This window comes from Balaenoptera borealis (assembly GCF_965194805.1).
Source record: "Balaenoptera borealis genome assembly, chromosome: 16".
NCBI classification, from domain to species: Eukaryota; Metazoa; Chordata; class Mammalia; order Artiodactyla; family Balaenopteridae; genus Balaenoptera; species Balaenoptera borealis.
Genome location: NC_138872.1, coordinates 50,568,858 through 50,587,707, shown reverse-complemented (window position 1 = coordinate 50,587,707; position 18,850 = coordinate 50,568,858). Strand labels below are relative to the sequence as shown.

At 58.5% G+C, this 18,850-nt stretch overlaps 2 protein-coding genes and 1 long non-coding RNA gene across 5 annotated transcripts; 1 reads left to right on the top strand and 2 right to left on the bottom strand.

The window, feature by feature from the left end:
- Positions 1-44: 44 nt before the first annotated feature.
- On the bottom strand, positions 45-11,419 carry MSLN (mesothelin; the record flags this gene model as incomplete). The annotated part of the gene is made up of 12 exons (XM_082359706.1): positions 45-500; positions 576-762; positions 960-1,054; positions 1,376-1,503; positions 1,582-1,780; positions 1,863-2,055; positions 2,147-2,325; positions 2,768-2,811; positions 3,406-3,490; positions 3,631-3,725; positions 9,149-9,326; positions 10,822-11,419. 12 exons carry the CDS (start codon positions 11,417-11,419, stop codon positions 406-408), a joined length of 2,076 nt encoding a protein of 691 aa, XP_082215832.1. The 3' UTR covers positions 45-405.
- CIAO3 (cytosolic iron-sulfur assembly component 3) lies at positions 11,329-18,818 on the top strand. 3 transcript variants are annotated; one of them, XM_082360566.1, is made up of 11 exons: positions 11,329-11,483; positions 12,487-12,582; positions 14,062-14,205; positions 14,502-14,634; positions 15,191-15,325; positions 15,599-15,717; positions 15,871-16,000; positions 16,436-16,508; positions 16,985-17,122; positions 17,551-17,708; positions 17,797-18,818. In XM_082360566.1, exons 1-11 carry the CDS (start codon positions 11,418-11,420, stop codon positions 18,033-18,035), a joined length of 1,431 nt encoding a protein of 476 aa, XP_082216692.1. In that variant the 5' UTR covers positions 11,329-11,417; the 3' UTR covers positions 18,036-18,818. The 3 variants fall into 3 exon arrangements, with proteins under 3 accessions (XP_082216692.1, XP_082216694.1, XP_082216693.1); XM_082360567.1 differs by having other exon boundaries at positions 11,348-11,483; positions 14,046-14,205; XM_082360568.1 differs by lacking the exon at positions 16,985-17,122.
- Positions 16,617-17,586, bottom strand: LOC309613601. Its single transcript, XR_014235807.1, has 3 exons — positions 17,498-17,586; positions 17,046-17,407; positions 16,617-16,726 (listed from the first exon to the last, which is right to left on the bottom strand). It is a non-coding gene; the product is annotated as an uncharacterized lncRNA (long non-coding RNA).
- Positions 18,819-18,850: the final 32 nt, after the last annotated feature.

The following is an 18,850-nucleotide window of genomic DNA, read 5'->3' as shown; positions in this document are numbered from 1 at the left end:
AGGGGGGACAGAGACCCTCTTAGCTAGGATCAGGACTCCAGCCTGCCACTTCCTGGGGCAGCAGTGTCACCAGAAGCCACCCTGAGTGTTGGCCTGGCCTGGGGGGAGACCCAACAATGGAAACAGCATCAGGAAGGCCCTGAGGGCCCCCCTGCCTGGAGTCCCTCCCCTTTCCAAGTGCAAAGAGGAGGGGTTGAAACCCAGGGAACCCTGTCAACTGGGCCACAGCCATCAGGGCCCTCCCACCCAGTTCTCAAAACACCACAGGGCACCTCTTCAAGGGGGGATGGGGCTTCTTTTATTGAGCTCTGGTGCCCTCGGGGTCGGACAGAGACAACCCAGGCCTACTCCCAGCCAGGTGGTGTTTCCATGGCAGGGTCCAGTTCCCAGAGCACAGCAGTGGGCTCAGTTCAGGATCAAGGCCAGGAGCAGACTTGGGGTCACAGTGAGCACAGGTCCAGGTCCTAGTCTGAGGAGGTGAGGGCCTCCCGAGGAGGCCTCTGTGCAGAGAAGAGGTGACTCAGACCCTGCCCCTCACTCTGCCTGACACCACCCGGCTGGCCACCCCAGACCACCTCGGACGTTGAAGTCCAGGACCAGGTAGCCGTTGGGGGTGCCGCCGTGGAGCCCCAGTCCCAGACTGTCCAGGTCCTCCTGCGACTGCCGGGAGATCCAGTCCCGCAGCGGGCTGTTCCCCTCCTCAGCCTTCAGGCCCACCCGGTTTGCACCCAGAAGTTTCTGCACCTCAGCAATGGTCAGCGGCTGCCAAAGCCCCCAGACAGGGCTCAGGGTCTGCCTGCCTTTCCCCAGAAGGCTGCTGTCCTCTACTGTGTCCAGACCATCCCATGCTGCCCCACCCACAGACCCTGCCTTGGCCCTTCCAGACTTTGGAGGGGGCTTTGGCTGCCTCTCCTGAGACCCCGCCCCACCAGAGGCCCTGCCCTTCTCCGTGGCCCTACCAGCACAGCCTCTCTCCGCAGCTTCTTGAATGTGGCCACGTCCATGTTTATGTTCTGCTGACTGAGAGTCCGCAGGTCCTCCGTGGGGGCCCCACCTGCCCACGGGGAGAGGGGCCCCCAAGTGTGAGACCTTGCAGCAACCCCCAGTCTCACCCTCTGACAACAGGCTACCAGAAGCCACTTCCTTTACCAAGAGTCCCTTTTCCTAAGAAATTCCTGGGCCCCTGGTTTGCCTGGTGACCACCTGACCCTCTGGGTTGGAAGATAGGCTGGGGGTGCCCAGAACTCACAGGGTCTCAGCCTACACACACTTGGAGGGATGGAGGGCACATTGACCACCGGTCACACCACCAGCGGGCTGCCCAATGAGAGGGGGAGCCTCAGGGATCACGCCCCCCATGTCCTCCCGGGCTCACCCAGGTAGGGCTTGATCCTTGTGAAGTATTCAGACCCGCTCATGTTCTGGAAGGTGATGCGGGCCTTGGGGTAGAGGACAGCCATCTGCCGTGGGCTGCATGTGTCCAGGTCCTGGGGCCTGGTCGCCCTGAGGAGGCAGCATAGGGCTGGGCAGTGAGCTCGGAGCACAGCACACCCACCACACCTGACAGACCCCAGGACTCACCAAACAACGTTGAGCTGCATGAAGCCCAGCTGCTCAGGGCTGAGGAGGCACAGGTAGGTAGCGGGGAAGGTGGCCAGGGTGTCCAGTGTGGCCTTGTCCAGCTGGCCCCCTCCCCCTACATAGCGGGCAATGAGGGCGGCCACCTGTGGTAGGAGGCCACTCAGTGGCTTGGAGCAGGGAGAGACATATCCCCTGGGGCCTACACAACCTCACACCCTGTGCAACCCCCAGGCCTGTACCACCTCACACTCTGTGCCCCACAGGCCTGCACAACCTCACACCCTGTGCCTGCCCCTCCCCACCTCCGCAGCCAGTCACCTGAGCATCCATCCCATGCCCTTTGCTGACTTTGAGCAGAGATTTCACGGTCTCCAGGGAAGTCACATTCCACTTGTGGATGTCCTCGGGGTTCACCCAAAGGAAGAAGTACCTCAGGTGCTGGATCAGGGACTCAGGGTACCCCTGTGGGTAGACCTTCCGGGGGAAGGGACTATGAGGGCCGCCGCCACTCCCCGGGCAGCTGGGAAGACTGCGCTACAGCAGACAGGCGGGAGTCCTGAACTACCTCATCCAATTTACGCTTGAAAATGTGCAGCTGCTGGTAGGTGAAGGGCACCAGGTTCACCTGGTCCATCTGAGCGGCCAGCAGGGCTCCGTCCACACAAGCCTCCAGCTCCCACTCCTCGTAGAAGACAAGGTTTTCGTCCACCACTTGGGCCTTCCGCCCCGGGGGGCAGGCCTTCTCTGCAGGGGCAAGCAGTGGGTTGGGGGCTGGACATCTCCTGTCAACCTCCTCTTCCTTCCGCACCTGCGCTGGAACCCTGGGCACCACATGACTCTCCAGGCCTCAGTTTACCCATTAGCAAAATGGAGCAATTTTGTTCACTCTCCTGCATTGTCATGATTGAATGAGCTAAGTGGCTAGGAAGGGCTGCAGGTGTGGACAGGTGAGACCTCACAGTCTCACAACACAGCCGGGCACCGTGCTCACTCTCTGTGCCCCGCTGGGCCCTCGGAAGGATGACGGTCACCTCAGGCCGCTGCCAGGACAGGTCCTGTTGCAGCCATGGGGTCATGACACCCTGAGAACAGAGCAGGGCTGGGACTGAGCCGCGAGTGTCCTGGCTTCCAAGGACCCCCACCCAGGGCCAGAAAACCCTCCCCTGATTCCCCAGAGGGGCCTTACCAGTTCCGTGTCTGCAGCCTGGGCCCTGGAAGGTAGCACCCACCCTGCAGGGGAAGGGACACCAGGCTCGAGGGGATGGCAGGGGCTCCACCCAGGGGAGGAAGGAGGCAAAGCCGGCCCCTCCCAGCCCCGCGCACACTCCATGGGTGTGGAAGCAGAGGGTTAGGCCCCTCACCTTATGATGTCACGGCCCACAACACCAAACCAGGGAGCACAGGCCTCCCACATCCTCCTCCTGGGGCCCCTCTGCTCAGGGCAGGCAGAAACCTGTCCCATGGGCACCCTCAGTTTGGCCTGTGCCCCCATCACCACCCTGCCTCTGCCTCCAACCCCATAGGGCACGGTGGTGCAGCGGGGGTGCCAGACACAGTCACCTCTGGGGACAGAGAGAAGGCTAACAGCCTGCCTGGGACTCAAGGCACCTGCGGAGATTCAGGACACTTCTCTGGAATCAGGGGCACCTGCCCAGGACTCGGGACACCTGCCCGGGAAGGGGCTGGGGGGCACTGCCCACAGCCGGAGAGGACGTGTAGAGCAGGTAGAGCCTTTCCTAAGGCCCCGACCCCCTGAGGACCCTCGGCTGCCCTCTGTGCTCTCTGCACACCAGCGTTTTGCGGCAACCCGCCCTCATGACTCACCGAAGCTGAGAAGGAGCAAGAGGCTGCCGTGGGTGGGAGACCCACAGGACCCCAGGCGGGGTTGAGCAGTCTGCAAGGCCATAGTCTGTGGAGGACAGCCACTCTGATGTCCCCCCTGCTTCCCCGCCCCCACCATGTCCCCCTACCCATGACGCTGCCCCGGGCCAGTGCGGGGCCTTGGGGGGCTGCAGGGGCCTCAGGCCCCGGAGGGCTCCCGGGTCGAACCTTCACAGGCCTCCACAGCAGTGTCTGTGCTGCCACTGGCCCTTCTCTCAGAACCAACCAGCACGCCTGCCCCACCCCCTCCGGGAAACTGGCCCCTTCAGCCAGGGGTGTCAGGTCTGAGTCAGCCTGGCCCCCAGCTGTGAGGGCCCCAGCGGGCAGCCAGCAGCTGGCGCCTGTCCTCTCTCCGTGCAGGGCAGGGCCGGGCAGAACAGGGCAGGAGAGTTTCGTGCGAGGAGGCAGGGCCGCCTCTGGCTCTGGCTGGCCTCGGTTTCCCCCACTCAAAACAGGGGAGCTGAGCAGTTCGGGGCTGGGGGTCAGGCTGAGCGACCCCTCACCCTGCAGCGTGGCCATTCTCCCCTCCCACCCACAGCCGCAGGTGCTGGGCTTTGTGCAAACCCAGGGCCCTGCCAGGTGGACAAGGCCGGCAGGGCCCACCAGCCCACTGCTTTCCCTTCTGAGGTCGCTCCCAAAGCAGAGGCCTGGGCAGTACCAGAGGGAGTTCCCTGGTAGCCTAGCGGTTAGGACTGCGGGCTCTCACTACCGTGACCCGGATTCAATCTCTGGTCAAGGAACTGAGATCCCATGTGCCGTGTGGCATGGCCAAAAAAAAACAACAACAAAGGGTGACACCCCTTCCCACCTGCCAGCCCTTAGGGTGGGGCAGTGGGTGGGCATTCTGGGGAGACCCCCGTGTGCTCTCTGAAGTGGGGTTTGGGGCCTGTGGACCAGTGTGGGTGGTAGGTGGGTGGGGAGCCACTCCCCACAGAATATTGTCCCGGACTAGGTAGGGGCCTGCAGGAGACCAAACTGCCTTCCACACCTGCCCCTCCCAGGGAGCCGGAGGCCACCTAGGGCTGGTGGAATGGAACCATCCCCTCCCCCAAACCTCCACCCAGGCCTGTGTTGGCCCCACCCCTGGCTCAGAAATTGGCAGCGGTGGGGGCGGGGGCACGCTTATGCTTCAGCAACCCCTTTCAGCAGGGCAAAGAGCCCAGCCTGCGGGGAGTGTCCTGGGGAGCTCCCCTCCCCTACCAGGCCCCCAGAACAGAAAAGAGGCGGTTGAGTGGGGCCCCTGCCCCTGGGGTGGGTGAGGCCAGGCAGGAGCTGTGCCTCCCCCTGCTGTCTCCCCTCAGCCCCCACCCCAGCCCCGTGTAACCAGGGGGGACCCCTTGCACCCCAGGTAGGGGCTCCCTCAGAACCCCTGCAGCCCACCGTGGGCCCTAGAATCTGCAACCTTCACACCTCCTACCCCCAGATATGCCAGGTTGGGGCCACAGAGGCACCTCAGCTGTCTTAGGGCTGCAGCTTCCAGAGTGGCCCAAGTGTGACCTGCCAGAGTCACGTCTGTTTCAGGCAGTCCAGGGCACGCATATTTGTGTGACAAGGAAACAGTCCCCTCACCACGCTCTGTCTCCCTATACAAGGCTGCTCAGATGCTTCCCTTTCTGGTACCTGGGATGGTCCCATCTTCGACCCTGAGTCCTTCAAGACCAATGTCCACCTGGTCATCTGTCACTCATTAACCACCTGCACACTCCCTGAGTGCCTACTGCATGCTGGCTCCTGCAGAGATGCTGGCACATGCTGGAGCAGGTGATTCGGGCCCTGCCCAGGACCTGGGGGTGGGCCTGTCTGCTAGCATGTGGGGTCTGGGGTCTGAGTGGACCACAAGCTCATCAGAGTGGTGTGTGAGGTAGAGGCAGCTGTGTCAGTGACAGAGGAATGGCCAGCTCCAACCCTGAGCCTAAGAACCATGAGCTCACAGCCTCCAGCAGGTGTGCAGCTGCAGGACACTGGCTGAAGCTCTCTCCTGCCCCACCTGTCTCACCCACCCCAGCCCAACCTCGGTTCCCAAGGTCTGGCCCTCAAGTGGTGGCAAATGAAGTCAGACCACATTCCCTGCCAGCCTCAGGTCTGTCTGGTGAGAGCGGGAAGGGGCACAGATCACAGGTCTAGGGTCTTTGATGCAGGGTCATTTAGTCTTCCCCAAGCACAGAGATGCTGTGTGGCTAGCCTGGGGTCACACAGCATGTCAGGAGCAGCTGGGGCAAGGGTACAGCTGACCGAGGGCACAGCCCTCTGAGGCCAGGGGAGGTTGTCCTCGCTGTTCCCCAAGTGCAGTGAGGACTAGGGTGGAGGCATCCATGGTGGGCAGGGGTGGGGGCTGCCCTATCTCCCCCAGCCTGCTTGTTTGGGTCCCAGTACCAGCCTCCGCCTAATCCCTGCTCCCACCCAGAGCCTGCTTGGCTGGAGGTACTGAAGGAGGTGTCCCCTCCCTCACCTCCCCAAGCATGCCCTCCATCATGGCCCCACCCCACACAGATTAGGCCAAGGTCAGCCCCTCATGAGCCTGGAGCCTAGGCTGGGTGCCGGCAGACCCCAGTCACCTCCCCAGGGTCCAGGGGAGCCCTGCCCATGGTGACTCTGATGTTCCAGGATTACCAGCCAGTTCTGCGCGTCTTCTGACTCGGTTTCCTCAACTGGGAAGCAGGAGGGCAAGAGGTGGGAGCCTCTGGGGTCTGTCAAGGGAGACAAACAAGGCTCGGGCCAGCAGCTGGGAGCAGCAGTACTCAGGCCATAGGAATGCGTGGGTGGAGACCTGGGGAGGGGCTGCAGGGGGTGGGGGGAGCCACCTCTGCCTCTCCCTCCCTGGGCGGTCATGGGAGCTCCGGGTGGGCTGACCGTCAGGTACCAGGCATGTGTGCGGAGCCAAGGCCTCACCTCGTGGGGTCTTACTCTCCCATTTCTCAGGTGGTACAACAGAGGTTCAGTGCCGCAGAGAGGCCACAATTGCAGGGCAAGGCAAGGGCATGGTCCCCATCGCCCCCCACCCACGGCTGGTGCCCTGAGGGTCTCCACCCCAGTCAGCAGGTTCTGGGTGGTGGCCGCCTGGCCAGGATGTGACTCCCTGACTCCCGGGAGTGAGTTCCAGGCTCAGGTCGGCGCGGTGGTGCAGTGGTCAGGTGGGGGGCTGCGGGAGCTCACCTGCCCAGGCACTGGCCATCTCCCGGATGGGAGGTGGAGGCCACCTTTGTGCTGGCCAGACGCCAGTGTCCGCACGCGGATCCTGGCACCACAGCCTTTGTGTGTGCCCCTGGAGCCAGAGTCCCTGGTGGCTCCCTCGATCTCCCCCACCCTGCCCCGCTACCCTCCTATACTTTTGTGAATAGGAGTTGCCTGTGTGGAATCTGTCCGGTTTATGACCTCTCTCCGTGGGCTGGGTTTTCTATCATGTACAGCTGAGCCAAATGCTAATTAGTACAGAATTCAGGAAGGCTGCCAGGTACAAGAACCAACTCACAGAAAGAGTAAGTGCCTTTAAAAAAAAAAAAAAAAAAAGTCCTTTCCATAGATAACAACTGAAAAATTCTGGACAAAATATAAAAAAAAACAGTTCCCTAAGGGCTCTGGGGAGTGAAGGAAACAAGCCAGATTTTGGACGGGAATTGATACTTGAGGGAAGATGCCAGCGTGGATTTCCCTTTGTGGGTGTGGCTTTGTGGTGTGGGGTGCTCAGACACCAGCAGAAATCCCACCATCTTTCTGGCCAAAAGAGCCAAAGGAAGGAGCCCAGAATAACCAGACAGCAGAGAGCGTGTGGAGAACTCTGAAAAGGAGAGAGCCAGAGGAGGGGACCCCAAATTCTGTGTACCAACTCTACCCAGGCCTCTTGCTGACCCCTGAATCATGTGTGTGCAAGGCAGACAGCTCAAATGACAAACTGGCTGAGACTAAGCTCTGCACTCTCCGGGAGTGGCAGAGGTCACAGTTCAAGTATGACCAAGTTCATTGCCTGCCCAAACAGAAGCAGCAACACTCTTTGTAGGAATATAACAGAATGCAGTGTCTACACAACGAAACAGTCACAATGTTCATGATAAAATCAAAAACTGCTCAGCACAGGGAGAGCTGGGAGACTGTGACCCATTCTCCAGGGAAAAGAATCTGCTGAGGCCACGGTAAGACAGTATTAGAATTACCAGACAACGAGGTCATGGAAAAATGGGTTCTCATGAATGCAGAGGTAGGAAAAAAATGAAAATATTTTTAAAAGAACCAAATAGGAAATTTTAGAAATGAAAAATACAAAATCTGGAATTTAAAAATTCACTAGATGGACTTAACAGGATTAATCACTTCCAACTGAGGGTTAGGTGGGGCCCCCCAATTGCACAGTTAAATGAATTTTGAGATGTGGATGGAAGGTTCCTCTGTGCCCACTTGCAGGAACTGCAGTTTGAGCCCAAAAGACACAGCGGCTGCAGTGTGGGTGGGAGTGGACAGTTCACTTCCTGTTTTAACTTTGATGGCACAGGAGGCGTATGAAACACGTTACTTTTGTTGTTAAAATGATGGTCATGCAGTACGTGTTTTGTGTGTAAGCTCTGTTTTCCCTTGTAATTTTAGGTTGCCTTCGTTAAGAAACACTATCAGGGGACTTCCCTGGTGGTACAGTGGCTAAGAATCTGCCTGTCAATGCAGGGCACACAGGTTTGATCCCTGGTCCGGGAAGATCCCACATGCCGCGGAGCAACTAAACTTGTGCGCCACAACTACTGAGCCTGCGTGCCTAGAGCCCGTGCTCCACAACAAGAGAAGCCACCGCAATGAGAAGCCCGTGCACCACAACGAAGAATAGCGCCCGCTCGCCACAACTAGAGAAAGCCCACGCGCAGCAACGAAGACCCAACGCAGCCAAATAAATAAATAAATAAATAAATTTATTTTTTAAAAAAAGAAACACTATCAGGTCAGAAGCAAAAGCTAAATTCCAAAGCCATTTGGTGTTCGATAATTCAGGTTAAAGGAACAACATTGAATTGTATGCTTTAAGTGGGTAAGTTGCATGGTGTGGGAATTCTTTCTCAGGAAAGCTGTTTTTAAAAGACAGGCCAAAGATCTGAACAGACAGTTCATAAAAGAAGACGTCTGAATGGCCGATAAGCACATGAAAAGATGCCCAACTCACTGGGGAGATGCAGATCAAACCCCCCACAAGACACACCCGCCAGAACGAGGACACTTAAAGGGTCTGACAAGGAAAGTGTGTCTCGGGTGTGGGGCAGTGGGACTCACACCTGGTGGTGGGAGCACAAGGTAGTGCGGGCATTTCTGCTGGGCATTTTTTGTTTTTGTTTGGCCACGCCGTGCAGCTTGTGGGCTCTTAGTCCCCCGACCAGGGATCGAACCCAGGTCCCTGGCAATGGAAGCACAGAGTCCTAACCACTGGACCGCCAGGGAAGTCCCTTGACTAAGTTATTAAAGCCATCTCCTGCCATAAGCAAAGGGACAGAAGATCAGTATAATGGTCATCACTGGATACAAGAAGGTGAGCTTAAGGTCCCATACACTTTTCTGGTCCATGTGTGCAGAGTAATGGTCCAAACCAGTGCTGTGGTCCCCACTGGGTAGTGGTCCACGTTCTCTTTATTCATCTTCATGGCCAGTTGGAAGTGGATTCACATGAGGATTATGGAACAGGGTATGGTTAGCATCTCCCCAGGGAAAGGGCTTAGACCTGATACAGAGATGGGGGTAGGTGATGAACTCAGGTCTCTCCTCCTCTCCGTGGTGCTTCAGGAAGACGTTCAGCATGTTCACTCCCACCCCGGGAAGCGCCACAAAGTAGGTGAGGGCCTTCCACATGCGAGCTGAGCCCTCCTCATCATGGTGCCACTCGACACAGGCTGCTCCAGCTGCAGCCGGGAACGAACCTCGCAGCCCAGAAACCCAGGATCCAGCTGCTGCCACCATTTTCCACCTGCATCCGGCATTTTCTTAAGAAGTTAGGTATACTCCTAACCATACAACTTAGCCATTCCCCTCCTAAGTAATCCCTCCAGAGAAATAAACCTGGATGTGCACACAAAGTCTCGTACGTAAATATTCATAGCAACTCTATTCACAATAGCCAAAAATGGGGAAAAACAAATTTCCATCAGTAGACCAATGGACAAACGAAATACGGTATTATTCATATGCTGACCTACTGGTCAGCAGTAAGAGGGAACAGACTACTCATACTTGGGGGGAAAAGATGAATTTCAACATCATTATGCTGAGTGAAAGGGGCAGATATCAAAGGGTACATAATGTATGATTCTGTTTCTATAAAAATGTTAAATTTCAAACGAATCCCTCATGACAAAAAGCACGTCACTGGTTGCCGGGGCCAGGCAGCTTCACTAAAACTCAGGATTCCTGTTCGCAGGAGTAGCAGTGAGGAATCTTTTGGGGCTGATGGAAATGTTCTCTCTTGACTGGGGTGGAGATTTCACGGATGTGTGTAACCACCAAAGCTCTTTGGACTGTACCCTTTAAACGGATGCCTTTATTGTGCATAAACTGTACCACAATAAGATTGATTTAAAAATCAATAGCAAGGGGCTTCCCTGGTGGCGCAGTGGTTAAGAATCTGCCTGCTGGGCTTCCCTGGTGGCGCAGTGGTTGAGAATCTGCCTACCAATGCAGGGGACACGGGTTTGAGCCCTGGTCTGGGAAGATCCCACATGCCACGGAGCAACTAGGCCCGTGAGCCACAACTACTGAGCCTTTGTCCCCCAGCCTCAGCCAGAGCCCCCTATGCTATAAACCCTCTCCATCACCCCAGCCTAACCGACCCTCATCCTGCCCTGTTCCCAACAGCACTTATTATCCTCACACATTTTTTGTAAACGTTCTCTGGAGCATTGCAGTGAAGCTAAGTTTATTTTTGTATTTGTCTGGTTCTAATAATGAGTGAGAATGTTGAGATTTCAGACATCGTACTCCAGACTTTAGTCAGATATTGCCAGGACGGCGGGTGCTGGGGCATGGAAGCCCACCAGGTACAGCCCCTGGTGAAAGCCCCTCTCGCTGCTGAAAAGAAAGTTCCCATCCTGGGAGCCACGAGGAGAGGCGGCAGGTGCTGGAGGAGGCCGCACCAGCACCTGGGCCTCAGGCACCTGGACGTCACAGTTAACCCGCAGGTAGGTGAGGAATCACCAGGAAGAGCCCACATCAGAACAAGAACCCCAAGAAGAGCACAGGCTGGGATGGGCCCCCAGCATGTGAGATCATGCCCTGCCCGCGGGGTATTCTGGGGCTGATCCTGCCAAGGCACCTTCAGGGCTGGGCCCACGTGGGTCCCAGGGATGTGCCAGACTCGATCACTGGCGTTTTCTGGAAAGCCCCATAAAAAGTGGTCATTACCTGTACATGACAACTCAAGAACTGAGTCCAGCCAGCAGCGGTTTTGTCTCAGGTAATAAAACCTCACAGGGAAATAGAGTTTTCTCAGGCTGGTCTTTGAAATAACCGCGGACTCTCTCCGAGAACCCCAGGGCTCTGCACTGAGCCGCAGCCTCGGGAGGAACGGCTTCCCATCCCCGTCACTCTCATTTTCTTCTCTTTTCAACAGAAACTGGGCGTCTCTGCGTACCCGGCGCCCTTCTGGGTTCTTGGGCTGCGTCCGGAACCAAGTAAAGGAAGTCGGCTGCATCTCTCCCGGGGCGGAGACGGCGGGGGCCGCACACCTGGCTGGCAGGTGAGCCCGGGACCGCGAGGGAGGCGCCCTCGCCTCCCCGCCGCCCCGTCGCCCCTCTACCTCCCGGCCCGCGCCCAGGCATGGGGGAGAGTGAGAGGTGCCCGGGGTCGCCAGCAGGGGGCGCGCGCCTTCCGGATGCCCAGCCGCTTGGCCAGTCGCGCATGAGCCATGCGGACGCTTTCCGGCAGCGTGGCGGAACCGCTTCACCGTTTCGCGGCATTTGGTGACACCTGCGTGCGGCGCCGGGCGGCAGTGTGGCACCATGGCGTCGCTCTTCAGCGGGGCCCTACAGCTGACGGACCTGGACGACTTCATCGCGCCGTCTCAGGTGGGCGGGCCGGGCGGCGGCCGTGAGCGGGGAGCCCCCTCCGCCGCAGTCTCTCCCCTGAGAGAGGGGCTAAGAAGCGAGGCTGCTGGGTCGCACAGCCCCGTTGCTTCCGCGTCCCCTTCCCGGGCGGCCAGTGCAGCCGGACTCACCTAGCTTGGGGCCCGGGAGACCCTGCCGAGCTTCCCTGGCCAGTTCCTTGCGTGTGAACAGAGTGGGACGGCCCCACCCCGCTGCGAGGGCAGGGGAGGTGCTCCACTGGAGGCACCGCGGTGGTCGTCGTAGGTGTCCCCCCCGAGGGGGAAGACAGAGCTTGCCCCCAAAGGGGACAGGACAGCTGCACTTGAGAGCCGGCCGCCCTTATCTGGTGTCTCCGCTTATCGGTTGCCACCAGCCGTGCAGGACCAAGGCTCGGAGGGCCATAGCTAATCCGTCCCAGGAGGAGGAACGGGTGGGGCTGGTCCCGGCACAGCGGCAGGAGGAGCTCGGACAGGCCTCCCACCAAGGCTTTCTGGGGCTAGTTCCCTTTGGGAATGCGATGGCCAGTGAGGTGCTCCTGTTGAGAGAGACCGCGAGAACTCCAGGAGCTGGGCAGAGAAAGGAACTTTCTTCCAGGAACTGGGCGGGGCCAAGCGTTCCTAGCGACCCCCTGGCTTCCTCCCAGCAGTCAATGAAAAACTGGCCACGGTGCCGCGCCAGACGTTTACGTTGAGAAAGGTGAGGGTGTGGGTTGGTGCTGTCTGCAGACAGGTTAGCGTGCAGGCCCAGTCAGCACCGCCTCCATCTGACTGTGACCTGCAGAGCGACTCTTGGTCGGACAGAGTGTCTGACCAGGCGTGAGTAGGGTAAGCAGTAACAAGATCCATAGCGCTAAGAGTGCTTCTGCTGCAGGAAGACCGGAATCAGGGCAGAGTTTTCGTCCCAGGTGGTGGTGTGGCCATCAGGCTGCCCCTCTTCTTCCGCCTCTGTGAACTCAGGTGCCTGTTGGGGTTTCTTACTGGTATAGGATTGCATCAAGCCCATGAGGGTGGATAAGAGGCCGGGAAGCGGCGCGGCCAAGATCCACATCGAAAATGACGGGAGTTACTTCCAAGTCAGTCAGGTAAGTGCCAGCTCGGTTGGCCTGAACCACGTTTCACTGCTCCGTCGAGTGACAAATGCAGGGGCCACAGGATCTTGCACGTCTCACCAGTCCTTTCTCAGATATGTTCTGCAGAGAGCTCTTTGCAGAGATGGCAGTTCCCGCATCCCCTCCCTCTCTCCTTCTCTCTCTGAGTTGTAATTGTGTAAGATTTTCTAGTCCAGACCACTTGTTCTTAGGGAACACCTACTTCCTGTGTAATTTAGGAATGACAAGATGCTAATCCAGTGGCATTAAAATTTACCCCGACTCTTTGCCATTTGGACTCTCAAGAACATCTGTGCTGTCCCAGGGACTGCAGGCACCACCAGGCACGCTGGCCCGGGGATCCTGCCCAAGCAGAGGAGGAGCCACAGGATGGTTCATGGTAGGGCCAGACAGCAGGATCCAGAGTTCACAGGGAGAGAGCCACTGTTCACTCAGCCCAGGAGGGTGACGCAGCAGCACACCATGGGTCCCGCCCAAGCCCAGCACAGCACGGAAGACTGGGTCCTTTTTAGGGACCCAGTGGGCGCTGCTCCAGAGCAGCAGTGGTTGATCTGGAGGGAAGTCGGAAGCACATCAGCCCCCTGCTCAGCACAGCATCACAGCCTGGCCTTGAGGCCAGTCCAACCTGGGAAAATGCACTGAGCTCAAATTGTGTCTTTGGTGCTAAGTAAGGCCTAGTGATCTGGGCTGGAAGGGAGTTCCAGTCTTGTCAGCCCCCTGGTCACACTCTGGGCCCCTGAAGCTCACCTGGCCCTGGCTCAGACCACTCCTGTGTGTGCAGAGGGAGTGAAGGGGCTCTACTAGGATCTTTTGCAGCTAAGAAGAGTTGCCCAGCCTGGAGGCTGGCTTGAACACCAAGTTCTGCAAATGTCTGGCCGAGTCTGACACTGTGACTGCCCCTTGTGTCCCTCACCCACTCTTCTGTGTGTTGACACTAGGCAGGCACAGCCCAGGTGGGCACAGGCTCCCACCATCTCCTCCCTCTGCCCCTCTCCTTGTCCCTCTCTCCTTTCTTCCTTAATCTTTGCCCTTGCCTTTCTCTTCCTCCTCCATTTAGAGCCCGGCCTTGGGCATTTTCCTGTCCCCACAGCCCCGTGAGGGCAGCCTGGGGACCAACGACTGTCCAGGGCCTCTGTGATGAGTCAGCTGCTTCTTTGCAGATTTAACGCCCGTCTCCCACCCCTGGTGGGCAGTAAGCCTCTTCAATATGATCTGACGTGCCAGCCAAGTTTGTACCAAAGTTAGAATTCGGTGCCACTATGAAAATCTAGAACGTGTATACGTGTTTCTGCAATACATATTTAATTTCTAAGAACTTACAGCACATAAAGCCAGTAGTTGGTTGTCAGTGTTGTGAGACGGAGAATGAAGGTTTCCTGTGGGTCCCATCATCTGAGAGCTCCACATCCTCATGCGGAGGGCCCTTGGGGTACCAGGTTCTTGTGCTTCCAGAATGGAGGGACGAAGAAGCTGGAGAGGGCCAAGATCTCGCTGGACGACTGCCTGGCGTGCAGTGGCTGCGTCACTTCGGCAGAGACCGTGCTCATCACTCAGCAGAGCCACGAGGAGCTGCGGAAGGTTCTAGGTGCTAATAAGGTGAGCAGTGGGGCAGTCTTTGGGATGCCACTCTAACCCGACATCAACCCCAGCATCCCTCACTCGTGTTGTCAGGGCATCTCATCTTCTGGTGCCCTTTGTCCTATGTCTCCTAGTGACTCCTGGCATTTTTAGGTCTCATCGGTGGGATCTCAGTCAATTACTTGTATTTTGACATTGAAGTGTTAACCCTAAACTTTAGGTTCTACATGTTTGCAAAAATGACACGCCCTGATGGAGTTAGGCTTGGAATCTGTTAAACACACAGAGTGAGCGGCAGGTCCCTTGCTTTGCAGATGGCGGCGCCCGATCAGCAGAGGCTGGTTGTCATCTCGGTCTCTCCCCAGTCCAGAGCGTCGCTGGCTGTGAGATTTCAGCTGAATCCTACAGACACCGCCAGGAAATTAACTGCATTCTTTAAAAAAATAGGTAGGTGCTGAACCTTGGGTGAGCTCTAGCTTGGACACGAGGGCTGGCGGGGGGCTTGTCATGCCCCGCTGTCACTGGACTTAAACGCATCAGAAACTCTCTGAGGTTGACTTCAACTTGAAGTTTTGTTTTGATACAGAGAGCAGTGCCTTTTAATAGAAAACTGTCTGAATTCTGATGTTGCACTTCCCCGAGTCTGGAATTTACCCACTCCTAATATTGTTTTTAAACTATCACCATCAAGGCACATCTCCCAGGTCTGAGTTGGGTTCTGGCTCAGATCAGCTGGTCGACCTCTGCGTGCTGGGAGCAGGGCTGGGAGGACGTGGGGTGAGCCCCGGTGCCGGCGGCTGCCCTAGGCAGCATGCAGGGTTTGGCCTGGTCCCTGGCAGCCACCGAGCTCAAAGGAAGGAAGGCCCAAGGACGCTGGGCTGTCTGCACACCAGCGTGTCATGTGACGCCCCACGGGAAGGCAGAGCCCTGCTCCCGGGGCAAGGTGGGCAGCGCCTGGGGCTGTGGCCATCCTTCTTGGGGTGAGATGGGTGCTCCCTTGCAGGGGCACACTACGTGTTTGATACCACCTTCTCGAGGAACTTCAGCCTCCTCGAGAGCCAGCGGGAGTTCGTGCGGCGATTCCGAGCACAGGCTGATTCCAAGCAGGCCTTGCCTGTGCTGACTTCCGCCTGCCCAGGTATGCTGATGCTGCGGACCGATGTCAACAGCTGGACATGGGTGACAGGAGTGCTGGGGGAGGGGCTTGTCAGCAGGCACTGCCTGCGGGTCACCTGTAGTCGCTTCAGTTCCCAGAGGGGTGATCACAGGGACACCTGAGACACGTGTCGGCGACAGCAGAGTGGGGGCTTCTTAGTGGGCTCCTAACTCCTGTACAAGTCGGTCCACCCCAGAAAGTCACACCCCTGCCCTGCTCGCTTCCCCCACCACCCCCACCCTGTGTCGGCCTCAGGCTGGATCTGCTACGCCGAGAAGACCCACGGGAACGTCCTCCTCCCCCACATCAGCACCGCCCGGTCCCCGCAGCAGGTCATGGGCTCCCTGGTCAAGGACTTCTTCTCCCAGCAGCAGGTAACAGGGACATCTTACAAAATGAGCCAAGACTGCAGTGGTCATGGACCCACACGCAGAACTGTGCTCCCAGCCGTGCCTGTGCTGTCACCTCCGCCTCAGCCTTTGCTGCTGGGGCCAGGCAGCTGCACCACTGCCGTGTTCTCCACGCAGCATTTGACCCCCGACAAGATCTACCACGTGACGGTGATGCCCTGCTACGACAAAAAGCTGGAAGCCTCCAGACCCGACTTCTTCAGCCAAGAGCACCAGACACGCGATGTGGATTGTGTCATCACAACAGGTGCGGGGCCCCGAGCCTGCTGGCGCTGTGTCCCCAGCGTCAGGCCCAGCACAACCCCCCTGGCTCATGTTGGTCACCCCGTCTGTGAGTTGAGCAGCCTTGCAGAGGCTCCCAAATGCTTAAAAGAGAAATGAATGCCCACCCGGGAGGCAGACAATCCGGGGAGGGTCGCTGTCCAGGGACGCGGTGCCCTGCCCACTCCAGGCGCATTGTGAGGCACCCCAGGGTCAGGCGCGTCTGCCCCACCGCAGCACCGGGAGGCCCTTCAGAAGTGGAGTTGCCTCTGGCTGGGTTCATCCTCCACTCACGAGCAGGGGCTGGACGTCTGGCCACTCACAGGTTGCTAGGGATGCAGGTGGTGGGGATCTTTCATGGTCTCTGTTTTTGTTGAGATTCAGCTGAAGAGCGTCTGTCTGTGCTGTGGTCTCATCGTAGGAGAAGTCTTCAAGCTGCTGGAAGAAGAAGGAGTCTCGCTGTCAGAGCTGGAGCCGGCTACCCTGGACAGTCTGTACGTCGCGCCTGCCATGTCAGGGGCAGTAAGCTCGTCCAGCATTGGGGTGCTCTTGACCTTGGGGTCACTGATGTCCTGGTGGGCAGCAGAAGGGACGAGGCGGGGGCAGGCACTGTCCTCCCCCTTCTTCTCTGCCTCAGCTTCCTTCTGGTTGGTTTTGCGTCTGCCCCGTGGTATGTGTTGGTGTCCAGAGGTGGTTGAGTTCACGAGACGGCCTGTGGACAATTGGCTGATGGTTATCAGAGCTGACCCCAACTTCATACAGGTCTGAGCCCCCCAGAACAGGTGACATGACGGAGGGGACAGTCCTTTTCCCCCAGAGCCTCCTCCTGACACACCCACAAAGCCCTGGAGTCTGTGACTCATCTTCCACTTAGAAAGCAAGCGCTCTCAAACATGACAGACAGAGGTTACCCGGAAGCCTTGGTGGATAGCAGCCCCACTACCACCTGAGGCCATGCCCTCCTCCCCAGGTGCAGCAGTGTATCTGCCCAGGAGCCTACCAGCCATCAGGGTGGGGGCTCGGGGGGCTACCTGGAGCACGTGTTCCGGCATGCAGCCCAGGAGCTCTTTGGAATCCACGTCACTGAAGTCACCTACAGACCCCTGAGGTCAGTGGGAAGGGCTGGAGCTTGGGGCAGGGCAGCCTTTCGGGGCACCAGGCAGGAGCTGGGCCCTCCCCTCTGGCTCATGTGAAGGGGCCAGAGCTCTCCAGCCCTTGGTCTCCTCATCATAGGGCTCAGTGTCCGCTACCCACAGCATGGTGACCCAGGGCCCCAGAGGCCCATGGTGGCAGGACGGTTTTCCTGGCACAGGGTGTGTCCCAATGTGAGTCCCCATTCCAGGGAGGGCGGGCTGGGGCCTTTGTCAGACCTTGGGAAGGTGGGGTTCCCATTCTACAGACCAGGAAACCAAGGCTGGGGCTGAGGCCACCTGCCCCACTCATTGAAGGGAGCTTTCTACCCTCCCCTATCACTGTCCCCCACCCGGGAGGAAGCCTGGGCGTGCCGTGTGGACAGCCTGGTCTGTGTCCCCTCAGGAACAAGGACCTCCAGGAGGTGACTCTGGAGAGGGAGGGCCGGGTCCTGCTGCACTTCGCCGCGGCCTACGGCTTCCGCAACATCCAGAACCTGGTGCAAAAGCTCAAGCGAGGCCGCTGCCCATACCACTATGTGGAGGTCATGGCCTGCCCTTCAGGTAGCTGCAGACAGAGTGGGCCCTCTGGGACCCCGTGTGCTGACACCCTCCCCTTGACCACACTTCTGCCTGTCCTTCTCTGCTACAGGCTGCTTGAATGGTGGAGGCCAGCTCAAGGCCCCTGACATGCCTGGCAAGGAGCTTCTCCAGCAGGTTGAGAGGCTATACAGCATGGTCAGGACCGAGGCACCAGAGGATGCGCCTGGGGTCCAGGAGCTGTATGGGCACTGGCTGCAGGGCGAGGGCTCAGAGCAGGCCAGCCGCCTGCTGCACACAAGCTACCACGCAGTGGAAAAGGCTGGCTCCAGCCTCAGCATCAGGTGGTAGGAGGCCTCAAGGATCCACCCGGCCCAACACAGCCAGCACCAGGACTCCCAGGAAGGCGTGTGGAATCTCCAGCAGGGAAGTCGCCCGAGACCCCAGGGCACACCCCCAAAATGCCGGATGAGATGTGGGGACATTGGGACCCACATAGAGATGGGACTCAGGACCCCCAGCCAGTAAAGGTGACCTCCAGCCTGTGCTCGCCCGGACTCCCTGCTGCAGGGGGCCAGAGGTTCCACCACCTGCTGGAACCTCTCCATGGGCCCAGAGCCCTAGAGGTGCCCTGACTCCTCCTGGCTGTGGCGGCCTAAGCTGTGAGGGTTTCAGCTCGTCCTGTGGGGAGCTTAAGGGAGAGAAAAGGGGGGGTTCCTCATCCCCCATTTCTAGAGTCACCTGAAGCTGCAATGTGGAGGGTGGTGATAGGCTGGACCTGCCAGGCTGGTCAAGCTCACAGCAGAGCTTGGGGAACCCTGCCACACTGGGCAGCAGAGGACACTGGCAGGAGACAGGCACCTGGCCCATGACCCCAGCTGGGGATGGGTGCTCCCTCCACCTAGAACCAGGTGTTCGACGAAGCTGCGGTCTCTGGGGCTTGAGAACCTGTGTCTTGGGGGCTGAGTCCAGGTGGGAAGGACTCTTGCTATCAGGCCTCAGTGGTCTCTCTGGCTGAGTCCTGTGTCCACAGCTGGACCCCCACTTAAGGAGCAGGGGGAGGGCAGATTGCATTCAGCCCACCAGGCCTGGCCCCGAGAAGCTCACTTCTAGTAAAGGGAACTCTCTCTGAAACCGGCTTCTCTTCAAGAGTGTTTATCAGCATC

What these genes read in the sequence shown, in the direction of transcription:
- CIAO3 (XM_082360566.1), top strand. Translation starts at nt 11,418, where the DNA reads ATGGCGTCGCTCTTCAGCGGGGCCCTACAGCTGACGGACCTGGACGAC. An exon ending in ACTTCTTCTCCCAGCAGCAG is followed by an intron (nt 15,718 to 15,870) that starts GTAACAGGGACA and finishes TTCTCCACGCAG; the next exon opens with CATTTGACCCCCGACAAGAT. An exon ending in GTCACCTACAGACCCCTGAG is followed by an intron (nt 17,123 to 17,550) that starts GTCAGTGGGAAG and finishes GTGTCCCCTCAG; the next exon opens with GAACAAGGACCTCCAGGAGG.